The sequence below is a fragment of the Pan paniscus genome, chromosome 9 (genome assembly GCF_029289425.2).
Source record: "Pan paniscus chromosome 9, NHGRI_mPanPan1-v2.0_pri, whole genome shotgun sequence".
NCBI lineage: Eukaryota > Metazoa > Chordata > Mammalia > Primates > Hominidae > Pan > Pan paniscus.
The window spans coordinates 129,475,028-129,495,732 of NC_073258.2; the positions used below are offsets into that span (position 1 = coordinate 129,475,028).

At 43.9% G+C, this 20,705-nt stretch overlaps 1 protein-coding gene across 1 annotated transcript in view; it reads left to right on the forward strand.

Annotated features, from left to right (window-relative positions):
* FLI1 (Fli-1 proto-oncogene, ETS transcription factor) overlaps nucleotides 1-19,776 on the forward strand; it is a 118,450-nt gene extending 98,674 nt beyond the window's left edge. The window contains exons 6-9 of the mRNA XM_003819883.5: nucleotides 12,732-12,797; nucleotides 14,546-14,605; nucleotides 16,520-16,567; nucleotides 17,822-19,776. Of these exons, the coding sequence (XP_003819931.1) occupies nucleotides 12,732-12,797; nucleotides 14,546-14,605; nucleotides 16,520-16,567; nucleotides 17,822-18,351 (704 nt within the window). The 3' untranslated portion in view covers nucleotides 18,352-19,776. The remainder of the gene's footprint in view (nucleotides 1-12,731; nucleotides 12,798-14,545; nucleotides 14,606-16,519; nucleotides 16,568-17,821) is intronic.
* The last annotated feature ends 929 nt before the right edge of the window (nucleotides 19,777-20,705 follow it).

Here is a 20,705-nt window from a genome sequence, read left to right on the forward strand (position 1 = left end):
CAACATATAGGAAGCATCATTTGTGGTGGTTTCACAGATTTTTTTTCATTGTTACGCTTTATAATTTATATAATTATACGCATATCCTTTTGTGTTTAATACTACATTTAAAAGGATAAAGGAAAACAAGAGATTTAGAAAACAAAGTATTATATTGAGTAATACTCTATCGATAAGAATTTCAATAAATGAATTTAAGAAACCATCCAGGCACAGTGGCTCACACCTGTAATCCCAGCACTTTGGAAACCCAAGGTGAGAGGATCACTTGAGCCCAGGAGTTCAAGATCAGCCCTGGCAACACAACTAGACCCCATATGTACAAAAAATAAACAAAAGTAGCCAGGTGTAGTGGTGTGTTCCTATAGTCCCAGCTACTCCAGAGGCTCAGGTGGGAGTATTGCTCGAGCCCGGGAGATCGAGGCTGCCATGAGCCGAGATTGCACCACTGCACTCAGCCTGGGCAACAGAACAAGACCTTGTTCTCAAAAACAAAGCAAAATAAGAGTGGGGGTGGATAAATTCAATAAATTTAATAAATTTATTATTTGAGGGAAATAAAGTTTCCCTCAAATAATTTCATGGGTCTATCAGTTTCATGGGTAATCCTCTGCCTCTGTAAAGTTCATAAACCCATGGTTCCCAAGGAGAAGAAGGAAGAGATGCCAAAATCAACTTAAAGCATCTTAAAGACACGTCCAGGATGCTCCAGCTGCCCCACCCTGCCCCATGTCCCTCCATAAATTCGCCTGTGCCCTTGGTAGATGAAGGAATGAGGAGAACGTTGGAGATGAACACTTGTGTTCTTAGAATAATCTCCTTCCATTGCTCTGGAATGTCCCGCCCCTGCCCTGCCCCAGTATTGAGAGCCAGGGCTTCATCCCAATGCTTAACTGGAGAAGAAAGGCGCCTTCCTGCCACTACAGAGTTCGCCTCTTCTCACCCCTGTGCCAGAAGGCTCCAGGCCAGGCACTGCTCCTGACCACTCAGAAGTTCCCACTTTGCCCTTTCTGCCTTCCCTGGGCTGTCTTTGGTCTTTCTGCTTATCAGAGCTGCCCTTAAATGCACCCTGAATAAATCAAGACCCTCATAGGTGCCCATGTGCTCTGCAACATTAATGATGGTGACAATGAATGCATGAGCCCTGCTACATTTTAGTAAAGGACGGTGACATTAGGTAAACCTCCAAGTGGGGCAGGGAACTGGTGCCAGGCTGTGGGACTGTTGCTGGGGGTCTCCAGAGCACCCTCCCCATTCATTCCCATTGGACTCAGCCCAACAATGACTCCTCCCGCACTGCCAAGGAGGGGCTTTCATGACCCTGAGTGCTTGGCAGGGTAGAGCTCCACTACAGTTCTCAGTGGCAGTTCACATCCACTGGGTGGGCCGTTTGGGTTTTGCATGTCTTCTAATTTATCTGCAGACTCTGGGATGTTACTATTTTAGGCCTGCCATCTCTACCAAGTTTCCCCTTGACACTGCACGCTCATCCCACTCCAGACGACAGAGCGAGGACTCCAGATGCAGTTGGCCTTGCTTGATGCAGCTTCATTGCTATTGCTTGATTCGCAATAGAAGTTAAAAGTGATCCCCGTTGGCCGTTTAGAGGAGAAGGGTCCCAAAATACTTTGGGGAAAAAAAAGGACAGGCCCATAATGCTCTGCCGGGGGCCACCTCAGCACAGAGTGTTCCAAATGTGTTGGTTCTGCCTAATATACTGATTTAGAAATTCCACCACACAGAGGTTATTTGAGGCGATTGGTAGCTGGAAGGTATTTAAAAGAAACTTGTTTAACCAAATTCTCATCAACCAAATGCTTTCTTTCATCTATCTGGAGAGAGAGAGAGACGGAGAAGCTTCTTTTGTGCCAGACAGAGATCTATGAGCTTAGGGCATCTTCTAGTGAAAGGCCAATGTATAGAAAACATCATTTGTTATTTTAATATAAAAACCTTTCTAATCCCTTTTTATAGATTGAATAACTCTCTCTCTTCAGAAGCCCTTATCTAAGATAATAAAGAGCATATTTCTCATGAAATATCCTTGTTGGAGAAAAGAAAGTCTTTGAGGAGGAAATATGGAGGCTAGAAACACTACCCAGGATGTGAGTGTGCTTTTTCTTTCTTGTCTCAGGGATCTGTAAGATCGAGAAGTTTAACATGGGTCAGGTGTGGTGGCTCACGCCTGTAATCCCAACACTTTGGGAGGTCGAGGCGGAAAGATCACTTAAACTCAGGAGTTCAAGATCAGCCTAGGCAACATGGGGAGAGTCAATCTCTACATCAAATAAAAAAATTAGCCAGGCATGGTGGCACGGGCCTGTGGTCCCAACTATTTGGGAGGCTTAGGCACAAGAATTGCTTGAGCCTGGGAGGTCAAAGCTGCAGTAAGTCAAGATTGCACCACTTCACTCCAGCCTGAGCGACAGAGTGAGGCCCTGTCTCAAAATAAAAATATTAAAAAGAGGCTTAACATGCCTCTTTGATAAAGTTTAAATTCTTGTATTTGGCATATTCTAAAGAAAAGATGGTAAAATTAAGTGGGACAATTACTTTATCTGTCAAAATCCAACACACTCTTCAAAACCCGATTCAAGTCCTATCTGCCTCAAGATATGTTTTTCTTCCTCCTTAAGACTATAGTCTCCTCTCGGAGCCTCACCTCATTCACAGGCTATTTATGGACCTAATTACAGATTACCTTGTGGTCTTTAATTGTGAGTTTTCTCCTGGCTCTTTTCTTCCAGCCCTGTATATATTCAGTAAATACCATTGAATATTTACTCAATCCTGCTCCAATAAAAGAAGAACCAGAAGAAATTAGCTTTGGTTGACACAAGAAAAATTAACTTCTTATGTCTCATGAACTAAACTCTGAAAAAGAGTATCAGCTAGAGTTCTATAGGATGCGTTAGAATATAGAAAGCAATTTTTTTTTTTTTGAGACAGAGTCTTGCCCTCTCGCCCAGGCTGGAGTTCAGTGACGCTCACTGCAAGCTCCGCCTCCTGGGTTCACACCATTCTCCTGCCTCAGCCTCCCGAGTAGCTGGGACTATAGGCACCCACCACCACGCCCGACTAATTTTTTGTATTTTTAGTAGAAACAGCGTTTCACCATGTTAGTCAGGATGGTCTTGATCTCCTGACCTCGTGATCTGCCTGCCTCGGCCTCCCAAAGTGCTGGGATTACAGGCGTGAGCCACTGCGCCCGGCCCTAGAAAGCATTTTCATATGCATGGTGTCATTTATTCTCAAAAGATCCCTGTGAGGATCTAGTGTGCTATTTGCTTTTCCAAACTCTTAAATTTAGGAATAATCACACCACTCTCTCCCGCCCCTGCCAAATATCTACCTTTTACAGAGAGGTTCACTAAGAGGTTCAGAGAGGTTAAGTCATTTGCCTCAGACCACACAGCTCATAACTGACAGAGATGAGAGGCAAAGCAAGGAGTTCTGACCCCCCCAGCCCAGAGTTCTTTCCTTTGCAATGAGTCATTTCCCTGTTTGGAATGGATTCACAAGAAATTATGGAATTTCTTCCCATGAAGATCTTTAAGAGCTCTTAGTAACACCACAAACAGTCCTATGCTTGATAATTTTTAGGTATCACTCTTCCAAAGAGATGAAAATCATTCTTGGTATCATTTTGAAAAATCTTTGAGCTTAAGAAGTCTTCGGCCTTTTGGGCCTGTCTGCAAAATAATTATCAGCCCTGCCCAATACACTAGAGGAGGTTAGAGAGAGGCAGTTTTTTGCTATGAGTCATAATTTCAATTTCTATTAAAATTCTTACATGGCCACATATGCTACCTCTCAGGCTTTGGGCCTCTGGGCCTGTGCTAATTTGCATGTCTGGTTTAGATAATGTCTGAGGTCCTTCCAGTCTAAAAAGGAGCCTCCGATGCTGTGATATAATAAGTGAGATCACATTCCACCTACCAAGACTTGGTGGTTCTTTTTCTTTTAACTACTGTGCTCTGTCTGATGTGTGGATGCACAGCTTAGGGACTGAAGTGTTTCCTGCTCACCTGCCAGGCCACAAAAGAAGGAGTGCTCTTGGCCGGGCACGGTGGCTCACGCCTGTAATCCCAGCACTTTGGGAGGCCGAGGTGAGCGGATCACCTGAGGTCAGGAGTTCAAGACAAGCCTGGCCAACATGGTGAAACCCCGTCTCTACTAAAAATATAAAAATCAGCCAGGCATGGTGGCAGGCGCCTGTAATACCAGCTACTCAGGAGGCTGAGGCAGAAGAATTGCTTGAACCTGGGAGACGGAAGTTGCAGTGAGCCGAGATCGCGCCATCGCACTCCAGCCTGGGGGACAAGAGCAAGACTTCGTCTCAAAACAAAACAAACAAACAAACAAAAAGAAGTAGTGCTCCTTCAGCATGAACTCACCTGTCCACTTCTGCTACACTGAACCCAGAGACTTGTCCTTTCCTGCAAAGCATTTCAGACATAGGTCAAAAGGCAAATCATGGGAATTGTTGGGATTTTACGTTTCTTGATTTGAATGGCCGTTCTAATTCAACATGAATCCAAGACCACAGACTTGACAATCACCGGATTCAAAATATGTGAAAAGTACTTGAGTCTTTAAAATATGGGGTTCATCTCACCTTTTACTATTCCTCTCCCAAACATCAAAGAGATGCTGTCAAGTTTCTTAGCTAACTTTGCTATCCTACAACATAAAGCAACTCTCACACATAAAAAACTAATTAAAAGGAATTGGCTTTCCAGAGGGACTTTGAGACCAATGTCAGGCAATCTGTCACTTTTCAAAATAAAATTATGGAACTATGTAGAGCTCTATTTTCATAATGTTAGATCAAGTCTTTGCTCAAATTCTATATTTTCAGAGAAGCCCTCCCATCCCTGCACTGCCTACTTCCCTCCCCTGGTTTTCTCTTCTTCATAGCATTCATCGCCTTCTAATATACAATGTAATTTACTACTTGTCTTGAATGTCAGCTCCACAGAGGAAGGACGTTTGTCTAGCGATTGTTGTATTCTCAGCATGTAAAGTGTCTGGCAAGATAGTAGACATTCAGTAAAACATTGTTGAATGAATAAATGTGTGGTGGGACATAAGGCATCGATTAAATCCAATAAGTTGGTGATGGCGAGGGGCAAGAATGAATTTTTGAGAGAAACAAAGGTGCTTAAGATACAACCCCTCTTCCTAAAGATGATCACCTAGCGAGGGACACAAGCGTACAAAGAATTACAGTCAAAGGCTAAGCAGGACACGGGCAGTAGACACAAGACAACTCACCAGTGAGCCTTGACCTGCAGAACTTTGAAAGCAAAGGACACAGAAGCTGAATGTTACGCAGACCCAAGAGTGTATCCCCTATGGCCAAGGAGAAGAAGGGCAACCTCGCTGTGAACATTGCAACCTATGAGGGTCGGAGCAGGGCAGAGGGGGTTGCGTATAAACTGCCTCTCATTTATCCTCAAGCCTGATTACCTAAGTGAACTGTTATGTTTTCTTCTTTCGACCTGGAATCCTCTTAAACCAGAGGCAGATTTGACCTAAGAAGTATGCAATTTAGTTGTGTCTACATGGCCCAATATGGAAGGAAGTTTTGGCAAACACCCAGTTAATCTAGTCAGTATGAATTGCTTTTCCACATGAGGCTGGCTCAAAAATCCCACTTTGAGGCCTTATCAAAATAAATAGGTCATTTAGACATCTGTGTCACTTAGACACAGAGCCTGTGGGGGAAATGAAATAGAAGAAGGGCCCAGGTTCAGCAGGGAGCCTCACGTGGCCATGGCAAGGCTGTGCCCAGAGAATGTGCCACTTCACTCTCCACGCTTTTCATATTTAAAAGTCAGCTATTTCTTCCAAGCCTTTTTCTCGTAGGTCTTTTTTTCCCTTTGCCCATCTAATATCTTCAACAGTACCTCCATTATGCTCCACACAGCAGGGTCGGCTCCGAGGCAGAGGGGCTGTTGGATTCCAGGACAAGATCCTTGAGCAAAGGAAACCTGATCCAGGATGTTTTTTCCCTGTGAGTTCCGAGTTTGGGGAAAGCGTTCCCTGGATATTTTCCTCCTTCCAAGGTCTCAGTGGATGCCAAGCTCCTCTGTTGCTCTTTGGGATGTAAGACGCCGCTGAAGTGAAGGTTTAATAGCCTCTCTAGAATGGTGGGATGTAGTGAGGACTTGGTCCTGAGCTTCAAGGCCAGGTGGCCAGTGACTCTGGCACCTGACAGTGGGGGAGGAAGGAGGATGCTGGGTAATGCCTGGGCCTAACAGCCAGGCAGACCACCCGTAGCCATCAGCCCTCTCTGTCTTCTGGGGTGGGGTTTCTCAAACCAGGGTCCAGGAAAATAATCCACCTCTTATTTTAAAAGAAAGCCACGATTTATTTTATTATATTATTATTATTATTATTATTTTGCTTTGGAGACAGGATCTCACTTTGTCACCCAGGCTGGAGTACAATAGTGTAATAATAGCTCACTGCAGCCTTGAACTCCTGGCCTCAAGTGTTCCTCCCACCTTGGCCTCCCAAAGTGCTGGGATTACAGCCCTGAGCCACCACACCCAGCCTGAGAGCCAAGCTTTATTTAAATTTGGGAATCACTGTTCCAGGAGCACAGGAATAAAACTGTCCTTCATCCTTTATAGCCCTCAGGCTTCTCTTCCTTTTCAAGGCCTTCCTCAATGGGCTTGGTAACCTCATCTCACCAAGATAAGCATGGTAGAGGGGCAAGCAGGATGGAATAGACTCCATGTATATGGTGTGTATTTTTAAAATCACCATTTATCACATGCTTATTTAATCCTCATAGCAACCATAGAAAGCACCTGTTATTAATGCTTTTCAGAGAAGCAGAACTGGAGGTTCAAAGCAGCTGAGCAACATGACCAAGGTCACTCCACAAGGCCAATGGCAGAGCTGGGATTTGAATCCCAGGTTAACTGATTCGAAGTCCCATCTCCTAACTGCCAAAATAATCCCCAGGCCCACCAGAGAGAAAGGATACCTTCGTGATGACATCCTAAGCCCTGCATCTACTTTGCCTCAGGGTGGGGCTGAGGGCGCGGACTCAAGCAAAGACTGCAGCAGATGAGAAGCTGGTCCTGAGCTGTGGGTTGGGAAGGTTCGGGCAGTGCAGCAGTTCTCACAGGTGGAGAGCAGGATGAAGGAACGCTTAGAGGAGAGCAGCTTCTGCAGGTTGGTGGCTGGGAGAGGCTGCTCCTCCCCAAAGACTGGACCTAGTAGAAGCACAGGACCTCCGATGGAGATGGGGTTTTAGAGGATCACCTAGTCCAGCCCTCAACCAGTACATGTCATAACCTGTCGGACAGCCCAACAACAAAGACCACCGCTCACCTGCAGTTTCTTCCCTGTCGGAGTCTGGGAGTGAATCTTCCTCCTCGTGGGCTTGGCTCTCTTGGGAAGTTGAGGGCTTTGGGTCTCAGGTCTACCATTGATTTGAGCATTTCTCCTGTGCATCCTCACTCTTTCAAGAAAGGAGGTCTGGATCTGGCTACCAAATCCCCCTGCTCTGCTGGGAGCATGAGCAGCCTTGCCCGTTGCTCAGCTGAAAGGTCTGCATTCAGAAGCCAGGCTTTCCAAGGATAAACAGGGTTAGGTGCTGCCAGCCTTCTTAGCAGCAACCAGAAATTCAATGAAAAGTTTTAGGGAAAATTCATCTTTTTCCACCCAGTCATTGAGAGCAAGGTTTTATGACACAGAGGATGAAGAGAGAGGCTTTTGTGGGCTGATGTCGCTGTGTTGCTGGCCTCCGGTCAGATCACAAGGTGGAGCGCTGCATGCCGGCAGGGACGTTTGGGCTTTCAGACAGCAGAGGCATCAGAGCAGAAGCAAATATCTTCCCAAAGATGTTTGGCCATATTTCTAGGACCAGGTTAAAAGCTTCACACAGAAGCTAAGTTAACATTGGTATGTCTATGAGAGGGTCATGTCCAGAAACAGCTTTCGCCTTCCAACAGAGACTTTGCAGAAAAAAATCTCCATGCTCATATTTCTCTACCTCAGGAGGCTCTCCTGGAATCTAAGAGGCCATTTAGTGTCAAATTCAGCCCCACTAAGCATCACATAATGGTGATACTGTTAAGGACATCATATATGTGAGGCTGAATTATCCACAATGGCTGGCAATGTCTTCATTCTCCAGACTGAGGCTCCGGCCTCTTTGCTTTGGCAAGAGTTGATCTCAGGACTGCCTGAAACCAGAAACTCCAGGCAAAGCTCTTTGGGTCACTCTTCTGAAAAGGAATCACAATAATAAGATCTGTTATCTTGGTACTCTGTAAAGCCGAGATGTCAGCCTTCACGACAGTGAAAAGTTAGTTTGTCAGAACCAGGGTGTGATTGTCTGCTGATTAAGCCATCTGCCGCCACAGAAACAGACCGAGATCATCAACTGGTACACTGGTGCCGACGGCCACATTTTTACACACTGGGCCTTTGGCTGCCACCTCAAGTTTGTCTTTCCAGTAGTCAGTTCTCAGGAGGCAGACTCCAGGCACCACATTCGAGAGGGCCTCCATGCACGCTCAGGCTTCTTCTCATAGCAGGCACACCCTGCCTGAGCCCCACTCCATGCGCTGACGGAGAGTCGGGGCAGGAGCTCTCACACAGCCAGGTGTTGGGCTCTGCAAGGGGGTTTGTGTGGGGATGTGAGCCACTGGGTCAGCTCCCTGGTTCAGGCTTCTGCATTCAGGTTATAGACATATCTGTGTGTGTGTGTTGGGGACTAGAGATGACCACACTGCTAAATTCTTCTTGAGTGACTTTTAGTAGGAAAAAAATATGAACCCTCACTTCAACAATGACATTGTTAAAAACACATAAAATGCACACCACTTCACCGAGCAGCATTCAGGCCTTGTTTCCCTGTGGGAACAAGCTTTTAGCCTATGCCTCATACATAAATAGGTGGATTGTGGTCCACTCAGAGGGGACACAGGAGTGATGTAGTCTGTACCCCTCAACACCCCAGATGGAAATCTTATGCCCAGAGGCTTAATTTCGTGAAGAAGTCAGGGTAGGAGCACTGGGTTCTCTTCAGCTAGTGATATCATGAACAATAAGAAGAATTGTGTGTATGTAGCAAGTAGGAGAAAATATTGGCCAAGTTTATTCATTCAACAAATACTTAGAGTCTACTAACTCTGTGTGGGGCCCTGTTCTAAGTGCTTGGATATATCAGAGAACACAACAGAGATCCCTACTCTTATGGACCTGATGTTCAGGAGGGAGGGGGATATGAACCATAAACGACAAATACAAATTAATTACCGATTAAATTATGTGATAAGTGAAAATGGAAGAGCAGAGGAAGGAGGATGAGGGAGTTGCGGGGAGGAGGGAATTAATGTGGATTTGGAAGGCTGCCCAACATGTTTCTGGGTCTGAATATTTTTGGTCTGTGACACAAATCGTATTCTTGATTGCTAACATCCACTGAGGCCACCTCTGTGCTGGGCACTATGCTGGGTGTTTACTTGGATATCTCATTTACTCTGCGAGGCTGGCCTGGTTCTTCATACCCCTAGGGCAGAATGCAAGACTTTAGTTCTTGGCCTTCTGCATCTTCATGCTTTTTCTTTGGAGCAGAAATTGCTCTGAAAATGCTGGGTTTAACTTAAATCTTACATTGACCAGACGTCTCCTCGAGCCCCAGAGCCTACGGAGTGCTTTTGTTAAACCCCAGAGCCAATGGGCTCAGGCTGTCCTTTGTGCAGCCAGGTACCAGTGGGAAGATTTTCCATGCAAATACTTGGGAATGAAAAAGAAATGAGAGGGAGGCCTGTGGTCTTTGCTACTCTGACTCCATAGGCTGCTGGGATGGACGTTGGATGAAGACACCAGCTTAGGGCATGGCCTGTTGCTATTTATGACTCTATTACTTCACAGTGAGAGCACAGTTCAGGCTGACTGCTGGGTGGCCTCTGTGTTTCTGTCACTTCCTTTTTCACCTATGTGAGGACTGTAGCATTGATTGGGACATCCAAAGTCCTGTTAGCCAAGCTTCTGCCATCAGATGGGCCTGTGGGCATATTGCCCCATAAAACTCTGCCTCCTTCCTAAGGCCCTGGGGCACCACAGAAAGATGGGCCTGCCAAGCCACTGCTCTGATAAGGCATGCCTTTAACCAGGCTCCATCACTCAGAGCTACAGGAAAATCCCATGGTCATCCGCCCTCTGTTGGTGACAGGGAATTCCATCATGCATTCAGATTTTTGCATGCCTGCTCTGTCCCTGGAACTAGAATAAGAGAATAGAGAGAAAAGCCAATAAGAAGTCAACGATAACTATAGCCATGGCCATAATTTGGGCTCCAAAAGAAATAATTCTGAGTGGTTACCAGATAGCTTTCAGAGAGGGTTGAAGCCTTCAGTAGACTAATGATTGAGCAGAAAAAAATGTTTAGAAAACTTGAGACAGATTTTATCCATGCAGTAAGTCAGAAGTCAAGTCAGAAGTTCAGGTGACATGTACGATTCCTGGAATTTAGTGATTTTTTGTTTGAATGTGTTACTTATCTTCTACTTTCTGTTCTGCTCCCACTAGAATTATCTCCTTCCCCCAGGCCCTCAGATCCACCCCACATACCACCGCAAGCTCATTCTTCACCACACCCTGTTTTCTAGCATGGCTGCATGTGCAAAACCTCCATTAGTTCCCACCTGCAACACCAAGGTCCCAGAGTTTGCTGAGCTGCCATCAGCAAGACCTTGAACATGCCTCGGCCCTCTCTCCTCTCCCTCCACATGGCTCTACTTCAGTGGTACAGCTCCTCCCATGGCTGTCTCTAGACCTCACCTTGACATCTCACCACCCACCTCTGCCTTGTTCCTACCTGATGCACTCTCCCGTATCCAAAGAGTCACCCGGCCCTAGTTCCACTCACCTCTCTGTCAACCTCCAGGAACCCTTTATGTGTCCTCCACGCCTTAGGCACATGACCCGTGTTTCCTCACAATCACAGTTACCCTCTCATACTCACATGCAAGGACAAGGAACTTGTTTCCTATTACTTCACACCCACTCCCTGGCCATGCACACAATACAGTGCAGAAGTTGGTCCCAAATCTATTACCAGAGGCCTAAGCAGCAGCCTCCTCCTGCTCAACGAAAAATGTTCTGCCGCTGCCAACATTGCACTTCCTCTGCAAGACATCTCAGAAAATGCCCATCAGAGCCTTCCACCTCATTCCAAGCTTGCAAGCAAGCTGGTCTTTCATTTGTCTTGTTTGTTTTTAAGCAAGAAGAATCCCTTTAGAGGAGGAATTAGGAAAGAAAAAAAAGTCAAACAGAAGCAGAAGGAGTGGAGGTTTGTCTCTCTCTTTTGTCCCCTGCCTTGCCCTTCCTCCCTATCCCATCCCCCTCACTTTCTGTGTTGCTTTTCATGCCAGTTGCTAAAGACTGTAATTTTAAAACTGAACTGGCTTTTCCAGAGCCTTGAGGAATGTGCATCTGCACGTGGATTTTTCCACAAAAAAAGTGTCCTGTCTTTTGGATCTTCTTAGCCAGAAACAATGAGGCCAGGCAATCAGAGTCCATCCGTCTTCCCAACTCTTATTCTAATTTGTTTGAGAGGCTCAGAAGGGGCTGAAGGGCATGGTTGTGTTTCACCCCATCAGACTCTGTTGTTTGATGAGGTTTGTGCTCCATTTGTTTGGATGGTTTTTATGGTTTCTTTGTTGTTCATGGAATAACTTTGAAGGTCATAATTCTGTATCCTCAAGCTCCTCTGCTATTCCTGCTCAATGTCTCAAAGGGACTCATACCAAGAGAAAGGGAAGGAAGAAGTTTCCAGCTAGTTAGTTAAGCAATTTCTCAACACATTTATGGAAGCATGTGGAATCTTTCAAGAAAGGGGTTACGATCACAAAAGTTCAGATTTGAGGAGTATTCTCCAAGACAATTGAGAAGCAAGCCCTTAGTCATGCCCAGGTGGGGAGCAGGTCTCCAACCTCTCATTTCCTGATCCAGCCCCTTTCCCAGCCACATTTCTGGCCTCTTCCCTTTCTCTGTGGTCATCAGCCCAGCCCTCTCCACTGTCAATAGAAAAGCCCGAGAGCCCTCAGAGAGCCTGGAATGTGCTCCCACCGCTGTGATGTCATCCCACATCATCCATGTGCTGAAATCGGGGACTGGAGTCAGCCCCCAGGAATGTCATGGCCATGGGCTTTGAGACACCCTTCTTATGGGCCTTTCACCCAATCCAGACCTTGCCTGCTCTTCAGAGCTGCTTGAAGGATTTTGCTACAGAACTATGGACATTTAAAAAATGTCTAACCTTGTGTCAGTTTATATTTGTAGAAAGCTTCATAAGGTGCTTTTCCATATGTTATCTCATTTGATCATTTCCACAACCCCACAAGGTAGATAAAACATAAATTTTTATTTCCATATTAAAATTGAAGCCCAGAGGAGACTTTTGATTCATCCCAGGTTTCACAACAAATAGTGTCAGGAAGAGAACTTGAACCAATCCTCTGACTTCACATTCAGGTTCTTCCCATTACTTTGGCTCCCAGATAAGACTACAATCTTCTCAAAGTCAGAGTGTTAATGTTCCAACCCCAGGGGGTGAGTACACTTCCAGAATTTAGGGATGCTTTAAAAGCCATTGCTGAATTGAATTTTATTTCTCCTGATCACTACAGATAATGCTCATGCAACTTTTCTGAGAAGCAGGCGATGCTAATGTACCCCTATTTGTTATTGTTCATTAGACCCTTCTTATGACTCAGTCAGAAGAGGAGCATGGGGCAATAACATGAATTCTGGCCTCAACAAAAGTAAGTAAATGTTTTATAGTTCTTTGGAGGAAAGCATGTTTCTGAGGACAGGGTTGGAGAACAGGATCATGAGATACAGGAGAGCAGCAAGCATTTGTTTCCCTGCTTTTTGAGTAGACATCAAAATTATTTGCCAATTTAGGGCCTTTCCATGATACCAGTCCTTGAAAGATGATATGGGATTTTCGTTTAGATTTTTGAGTTTTGTTTTATTGCGCTTGGTTTTAGAACATGGGAAATTTGAAGGTTTTCTTGAGACAAGGTTCTGTACCAATGAATGGTCACTGTCACTGGGTTTTGCTTCTGTTATTTAAATCAAGATAATGACTCTCTATAACTTTGCTCCCGTAACTGTTGAGGCTAAGTCGTACCAATTTCCCCATTCCCCTTGATACTGGGTAGATTTCCTCATATCATCATCTCACCACTTGGTGGAGAAATTGATGTCTCAGAACCCTGCCATCTCCTCAACAGGTTATCTTCTGTCCGTGATGAGGAGATGCCGGGGGGTCTGGGACATCAGGTTCTCCACCAAGTGGTGAGATGATGACATGTCGAAGTCTACCCAATATCCCCCAGTAAGAGAATAAGGGGCAAGAATGACTCATGAACTCCTGTACCAGAAATCAAACTTGCCATGCCTAGGAAGCAAAATATGAAGCACATGAACAGGTGGTAAACGGAATTCTTTCAAGAAAGAGGTTGGGGTTACAAATTAATGCCCAAACAATAACCAAGACCCCTTCCAATTATGTGTATTAATTATTTACTTACTCTGCACATGACATTTGGCAATATAAGATTCACAAAGATGAATCAGACATGCACTAGTCCCATAAGCAGGAGTGAGAAATCAAGCACACACAGAACTCCTTTCATCTGGTTGGTATCAAGGAAGGCTTTGTGGACCTGGTAGCACTTGAGTTAGCTCTGGAAGGAGAGGCAGGATTTGGACCTGTGGCGATATGGGCTGGGGAAGACATGAGCTTGGCATGTCTGACAGCCAGTGAGGACCTCAGGTTCCTGGAGCTTAGGATGTGTGATGCAGAAGAAGTCTGGAAAGGTAAGAAACAGAATTGTAAATGATGCTATGAAGATATGCCTTAGTTTTTTAGGCAATGAAGAGTCACTAAGGTTTTGAACACTGGCGTGTATGGTGGGTTGTGGGGAGACAGAAGAGTAATGAGGACACCAGTCAGACTAAGCCAGAAACCATGCAAGAAGCAATACAGATGTGTGATGCAGAAGTGATCGTGGGAATGGAAGGGGTGTGTGAGAGATACCAAGGAGGAAACTCACAAGACAGGGACACCAGGAAGCAGTTGATCTTTGCTCAGATGTCACTTTCTCAGTAAGGACTTCTCTAACTTTCCGATTTGAAAATGAAATCCACAGCCTCAGTACCATCAGTGATGCTGTACTGTTAGTTTACTTTTTAAAAATTTGAAAATGAAAAGGTGACATTTAAGCAAAGACAAAATTTTAAGAATTTAAAAATGTGTTTATTATTGTCTCTCCCATTGGAATGCAAGTTCTACCAGGAACTGCTTGTTCATTCCTGAATCTCCAGCCTGGAGAACGGGGCCAGCACATAGTAGATTCTAGGTAAATGTTTCTAAAATAAGATGAATAAATGAGTCAGTGGAGAGTGGGCGAAGGAATGAGTGAGAAAGCACATCTGTCAAGACGTCTTGCTCCCCTCAGGGAGCTGGGTCCTACTCACTGCATTTCTTTCCCTCTTGCCACAGGTCCTCCCCTTGGAGGGGCACAAACGATCAGTAAGAATACAGAGCAACGGCCCCAGCCAGGTACCTGCCCGGGATATGTAATCTCTCCTTTGCTTCCTGCACAGTTGTTGATTTCACATGGTCAACTGATGGAGGGTTTAAACAATATACCACATATGTTTTCTCTTATTTCTCTCAAAGAGGGTCTATCTTTGACCCTAATAGTCCTGTGAATGAAGTAACAGGTACTGAAATCAAGTAGAGACTTGTTAAATATCAAAGGTGAAAGAACTTGAAGATGAACTATTCCAATGCTTTATTTTGTTCAATAAAGAAACTGAGGCCCGGGGAGGTGAAGTGACTTGCTAAAAACCATACAGCTGGTTAATGAAAGAAATAGGGCTATAATCCCAGATCCCCCAAATTCCTGTCCAAGCCTTTTATGCTTCACCAAACCTTACTTTCAGAAATATCCCCATCCTGTGATGGGTTGGCTTAACAATTAAGGCAGAGGAACTTTGAAAGCCATGGACCTGGGGACTCCGTATTGGAGAGGAACTTGGAGATTTCTGGGTCTATCCTACCCTCACCTCTACCTTACTTGTGCTTGTAGTAAAACAGGGCATTGACTTTCTAGCTGGGCTCAGTTCCACTATCTGACCCAAAGTCTGCCTCCTGGAATTTCCACTCAAGCTTTTCCTTCTGGAGAAGCCTTCGTCCTGCTTCCTCCGAAATCCTTTGCATATCTGAAGACAGCTGCTGTGCCCAAGCCCCAGCTCCTCTCTCTATCTTCTTATGTGATGCAGCTGAGATGAAGTTCTGAACAAGTCATTTGCTTTGGGGTAGGCAAACATTGTTCCCCATCTCCACAGAAGGCAGAGCAAGAGAAAATCAACTGACATTTCACCTGGAAGGTTAAGAAAAAATTTGCTGACTGTGGATCATAAGTCAGATGTAGAGAGTTTTAAAGACTGTCCAATAACAACAAAATTATGCATTAGTCATCACCTGCCAAAAATAGTTATCATATTAATGGTGTGGATGAGAAAAGATGGTCTCAATGGGCTTAAGGACTTTTGAAGGTAATTTATGGTTCTAAGTAGAAACCCAAAAATCATATTGATATTTTTAAAATTGCAATTATAGTTGAAAAATAGCAAAATTGTACGAAATACATGACAATTTTGCCAAGTCGAGACCCAGCTCTCTACCATGATTTCCTCAACTAACAAAAAAGGAGATAAACCTCTCACCTAAACCAATATTGCAAAGACTTTTTCATGGCTGAATAAACACATACGTTTTGAGGAAAGTGAGATTTTAAGAATAGTCGTTTTATAGCTAAAATGTACACTCTGGTTTGTGCTGACATTTCTGGCTTGTGTGACATTTCAAATCACAGAGTGTTATACTAGAAGAAAACTGAGGAATCCAGTAGCCCAACCCACTCATTTGTCAGATGAGAAAACTGATTCCCAGAAATTGTCCAACAAGTTATTTGTTTATCACATAGCTGCTGCTAAAACCCAAGCTGCTTGGTTTCTAGGCATGTGTTTTTCATGCTACATTAAAAAAAAAACAGATTAATAATGTTGTTAGTATTAGGTAGAGTTATTAAAGACCGGTAACCATGAGACCTGCTTTAAGCCCATGGAGTCAGCTGTCCGTTGTATCATTGAATATTATCCAGTTCCTTTCCAAATGTTTTCTTTGTTTTGCTTTGGGTAATGACAACATAATCTGCACATTTTAGATGCCAAAATAAGAAAAAGTAATCCTGCTCCTATTCTTTGTTCTTTCTGTACTTGTTAAGATGAAGACCACAAATGTCATCAAGATCTTTGAGATCTGCAAATAAAAGCAGTAAAGTTTTCTGAAATCAGTCTTTCCTGTGATCTTGAAATAAAAGTATAAACCCTTATGGTTTTCTTATGGTTGGTACGGTTGTCATATTTTTAAAAACACTGAAGCAAATTTCCTTTTTTATTTCCTTAGATCCGTATCAGATCCTGGGCCCGACCAGCAGTCGCCTAGCCAACCCTGGTGAGTTTACCTTGGCCTGAAAGCCTTTTTTGCCAGAATGTTTCGTAGCTTTGTGAAATCACAGAGACTTCTGTCCTAAGTCCAGACACCTGAGTGGGAGTAACATGCACCTCTTTCCTTGAAATGTTCAATGTCTGTTTCTGGAGCATGTGAACAACAGGTCAGGGCTTGTTATGAGGTGTCAAGGTTGGTTAGCTGAGGATACTTCTAGGAATAAACACATCAGCACTGCACATGTGCACTTAGGTGTAGATAAGTAATAAGTGGCACAGGTAGGTAGGTGTTTCAATCAGAGAAAATGGGCAAGAAAGAAAAGAAGACAACTCCACTCAGCTCTCAGTTGTCTCCCGCATGCCAGGCACAAGTTCATAAATATTCCAAAGTGTTTTATTTGTGATTTTAGAAAGTGTTGCCAAGTTATCTGGCCTTATAAAAGAGATGTGTCCCGGAAAAGTTGCAGATATAGTCAATTTGACCTTGTACTTTAAAGATTTAGTATCAAAAATAACTCTCAAGAGGGTCCTTCTAAACCAAGTCCATCGAGATTGGGAGCTAGCAGGCCCTTGCTGTAGTGTGGCCCACTCACCTTCCCATCCCAGGGACTCTGCCTACCCATTCCTTAGTGCCTGGTCATTACTGCCAGAGGAGAAAGCAGCCACCCAGCATATTCTGGGTATTTTTCTCTCTGCACAAGTTCTCTGTAGAACTTAGAGCTGCAAGCCAAGCTCTAGGACCTGCCAAGGGCCAATCCAGGTCCTGTCCATCCAAAAGCTAAAGCTCATGGTGCAGCTTCTCCCAATGACTCCCACAGTCATGCCTTGCCCCTGACTTTTTATTGCTGACAGGGAATTCCCTGGGGGACATGACCACTAATTAGAGATCAGTCAGTGATTCAGGCCTTTCTAGATGAAGAGATTCAAAAGCCTTGCCAAAGGGATTGAGGGGGGATATGGCTCGTCCAAGATCACATAGCTAGTTCTGGGCAGAGTTTGCACCTCACTTCCCACATTCCATTTACCAGGCCTTGGGGCAAAGCATCTTAGGATCTAACCTCGCTTATTATACCCATCTCCAAGGCAAGCAGAAAGGCAAATCAACAATGACATAAGAAGGGCTTGTCAAGTCGATCCCAATGTCGAAGGAAACAAAAGGTTTCTTTAAAAGGATGAGAAGCTCCCTGCATTTAGGGAACTGGGTTCTGCCTTCTCTGGGCTGAGGTGTTCTGTTCTCTCCCGTTTGCCTCACGGCCTGCAGGAAGCGGGCAGATCCAGCTGTGGCAATTCCTCCTGGAGCTGCTCTCCGACAGCGCCAACGCCAGCTGTATCACCTGGGAGGGGACCAACGGGGAGTTCAAAATGACGGACCCCGATGAGGTGGCCAGGCGCTGGGGCGAGCGGAAAAGCAAGCCCAACATGAATTACGACAAGCTGAGCCGGGCCCTCCGTTATTACTATGATAAAAACATTATGACCAAAGTGCACGGCAAAAGATATGCTTACAAATTTGACTTCCACGGCATTGCCCAGGCTCTGCAGCCACATCCGACCGAGTCGTCCATGTACAAGTACCCTTCTGACATCTCCTACATGCCTTCCTACCATGCCCACCAGCAGAAGGTGAACTTTGTCCCTCCCCATCCATCCTCCATGCCTGTCACTTCCTCCAGCTTCTTTGGAGCCGCATCACAATACTGGACCTCCCCCACGGGGGGAATCTACCCCAACCCCAACGTCCCCCGCCATCCTAACACCCACGTGCCTTCACACTTAGGCAGCTACTACTAGAAGCTTACTCATCGGTGGCCTTCTAGCTGAAGCCCATCCTGCACACTTACTGGATGCTTTGGACTCAACAGGACATATGTGGCCTTGAAGGGAAGACAAAACTGGATGTTCTTTCTTGTTAGATAGAACCTTTGTATTTGTTCTTTAAAAACATTTTTTTTAATGTTGGTAATTTTTGCTTCCTCTACCTGAACAAAGAGATGAATAATTCCATGGGCCAGTATGCCAGTTTGAATTCTCAGTCTCCTAGCATCTTGTGAGTTGCATATTAAGATTACTGGAATGGTTAAGTCATGGTTCTGAGAAAGAAGCTGTACGTTTTCTTTATGTTTTTATGACCAAAGCAGTTTCTTGTCAATACACGGGGTTCAGTATGACACAGAATCATGGACTTAACCCGTCACGTTCTGGTTTGAGATTTAGTGACAATAGAGGTTGGAAGCTTATAATCTAATTTTAGGAGGACCAAATTCAGTGGATGGCAACTGGAACATTGATTGTAAGGCCAGTAAAGTTTTCACCCAACTGGAATTTGATGGAAAGAAGGTTTGTGTGTTTAAGACGCCAACGGCATTGCAGAATCCCTCTCAGTGGATAGTATGCACTCAGCTGACCACTCTCTCTAGAAATAGTCAAGATATGAACTAAGAAATTTTAATGCAAATACATACATTCCTGAAAGACGGGGAATTAAATTACTAATTTTTTTTTTTTTTTAATGATGACAGTAGTCCCAGAACTTGGAAAAGTTGTAGGGATTTCTAAACTCAAGCAGATTCGCAAGCGCTGTGCGCTTGTCAGACCATCAGACCAGGGCCAATCAATCAGAAGGCAACTTACTGTATAAATTATGCAGAGTTATTTTCCTATATCTCACAGTATTAAAAATAAATAATTAAAAATTAAGAATAAATAAACGAGTTGACCTCGGTCACAAAAGCAGTTTTACTATCGAATCAATCGCTGTTATTTTTTTTAATGTAATTTGTACATCTTTTTTCAATCTGTACATTTGGGCTGTCTGTATGTTTTTATAGCTGGTTTTTAAAAAGCATAATATGACTGTAGCTGAAAAGGAAACAGGGCTGTTTAAGTCACTGACTTATGAGAAAGCAAAGCACTGGTACAGTTATTTAACAGGCATACACAAGCAAGGAAAGATAATCCATTTAGATCTTTAATGCTTTGGAAATGCGTGTAACAGTACTGCAATAATCACAGCTCTGGGAAAAACAACGAAACTTTCCCTTGTGGAGAGGAGGGATTTTCCTGCTCTATATAAGCAACATATTTTTAGACATTAAAATATATATAATTTTGCAGGTAATTGTTGACTTTTTTAACTATATTAAGTGTTAAGCTGACAACTGTCAATGAAGACCATGTTGTAAAATAATTTGACTAAATAAATGGTTCCTTCTCTCAGTGCTGAGGACAGTTTTCTTATTTACCGCCCCCGTTAGGTCAAAGGGTTTTCCCTGGGGAACTTTCCTATTTACTTCTTGCACTATCAAGAATTTTTCAAATGTACATACTGCAGTACAGCAGAAGGTAAAAAATCAGTGTGGTTTTTCATTGTTGTTGATGATGTTTGTAGTGTTTTTGTGTGTGTGTTATTTAAATCTTCCTCCAACCTAAAAGGGTTTTATAAAACAGCAGCTAAGGCCATGGATAAACCTGTATGTAAGGACTGGAGCAAAGTGAGCTGGTCTATCCAGACTTGTCTGTGAGATTTAACTCTGCAGCCTCCCCTGGGCACTTCAGACCCAGATGGCCACCTTCTGCCACTCCAGCAAAGAATAAGCGCCCTGCTTCCTTCAGGTCTCAGACCAGGACTTTATGGCTCATGCAGATTTTTAAGGTCATTTTTCTTCCCAAGGAAGAAACTTGCCTCCAATTCCTTCACTGTTAGGTAGCTTGTTTTCATTTTCTCTATTTTACAATGAAAAGAGTGAGACCTGGGAAGTCCTTGATTTGCAAGGAATTAGACTCACAGCATTGGTAACCCTAGAATCTTCTTAGGGTAACACTAAGTACCTTCTAGACAACATGTCTACCTAAATGAAATGGGATGTGTTTCAGAACATTTGTCTCCAGTTTTTTTTTTTTAATCTTGCACCCTGCCATTTAAAAAGATGTGTAAAGCACATATTCTCAACATATGCACATTGATTTATAAATCATATATACAAACTGTTACATTATTCTTCATATTAGAAAACAAATACAAAATAGAACATTTTAAATGGTGATATAAAAATAAATTGAAACTGAAATTCTACTGTTTTCCTCCTATTTTCTCTATATTGAATATCCTCTGCTATTAACTCTCAAAACAAAGAAGTTTGTCTTTA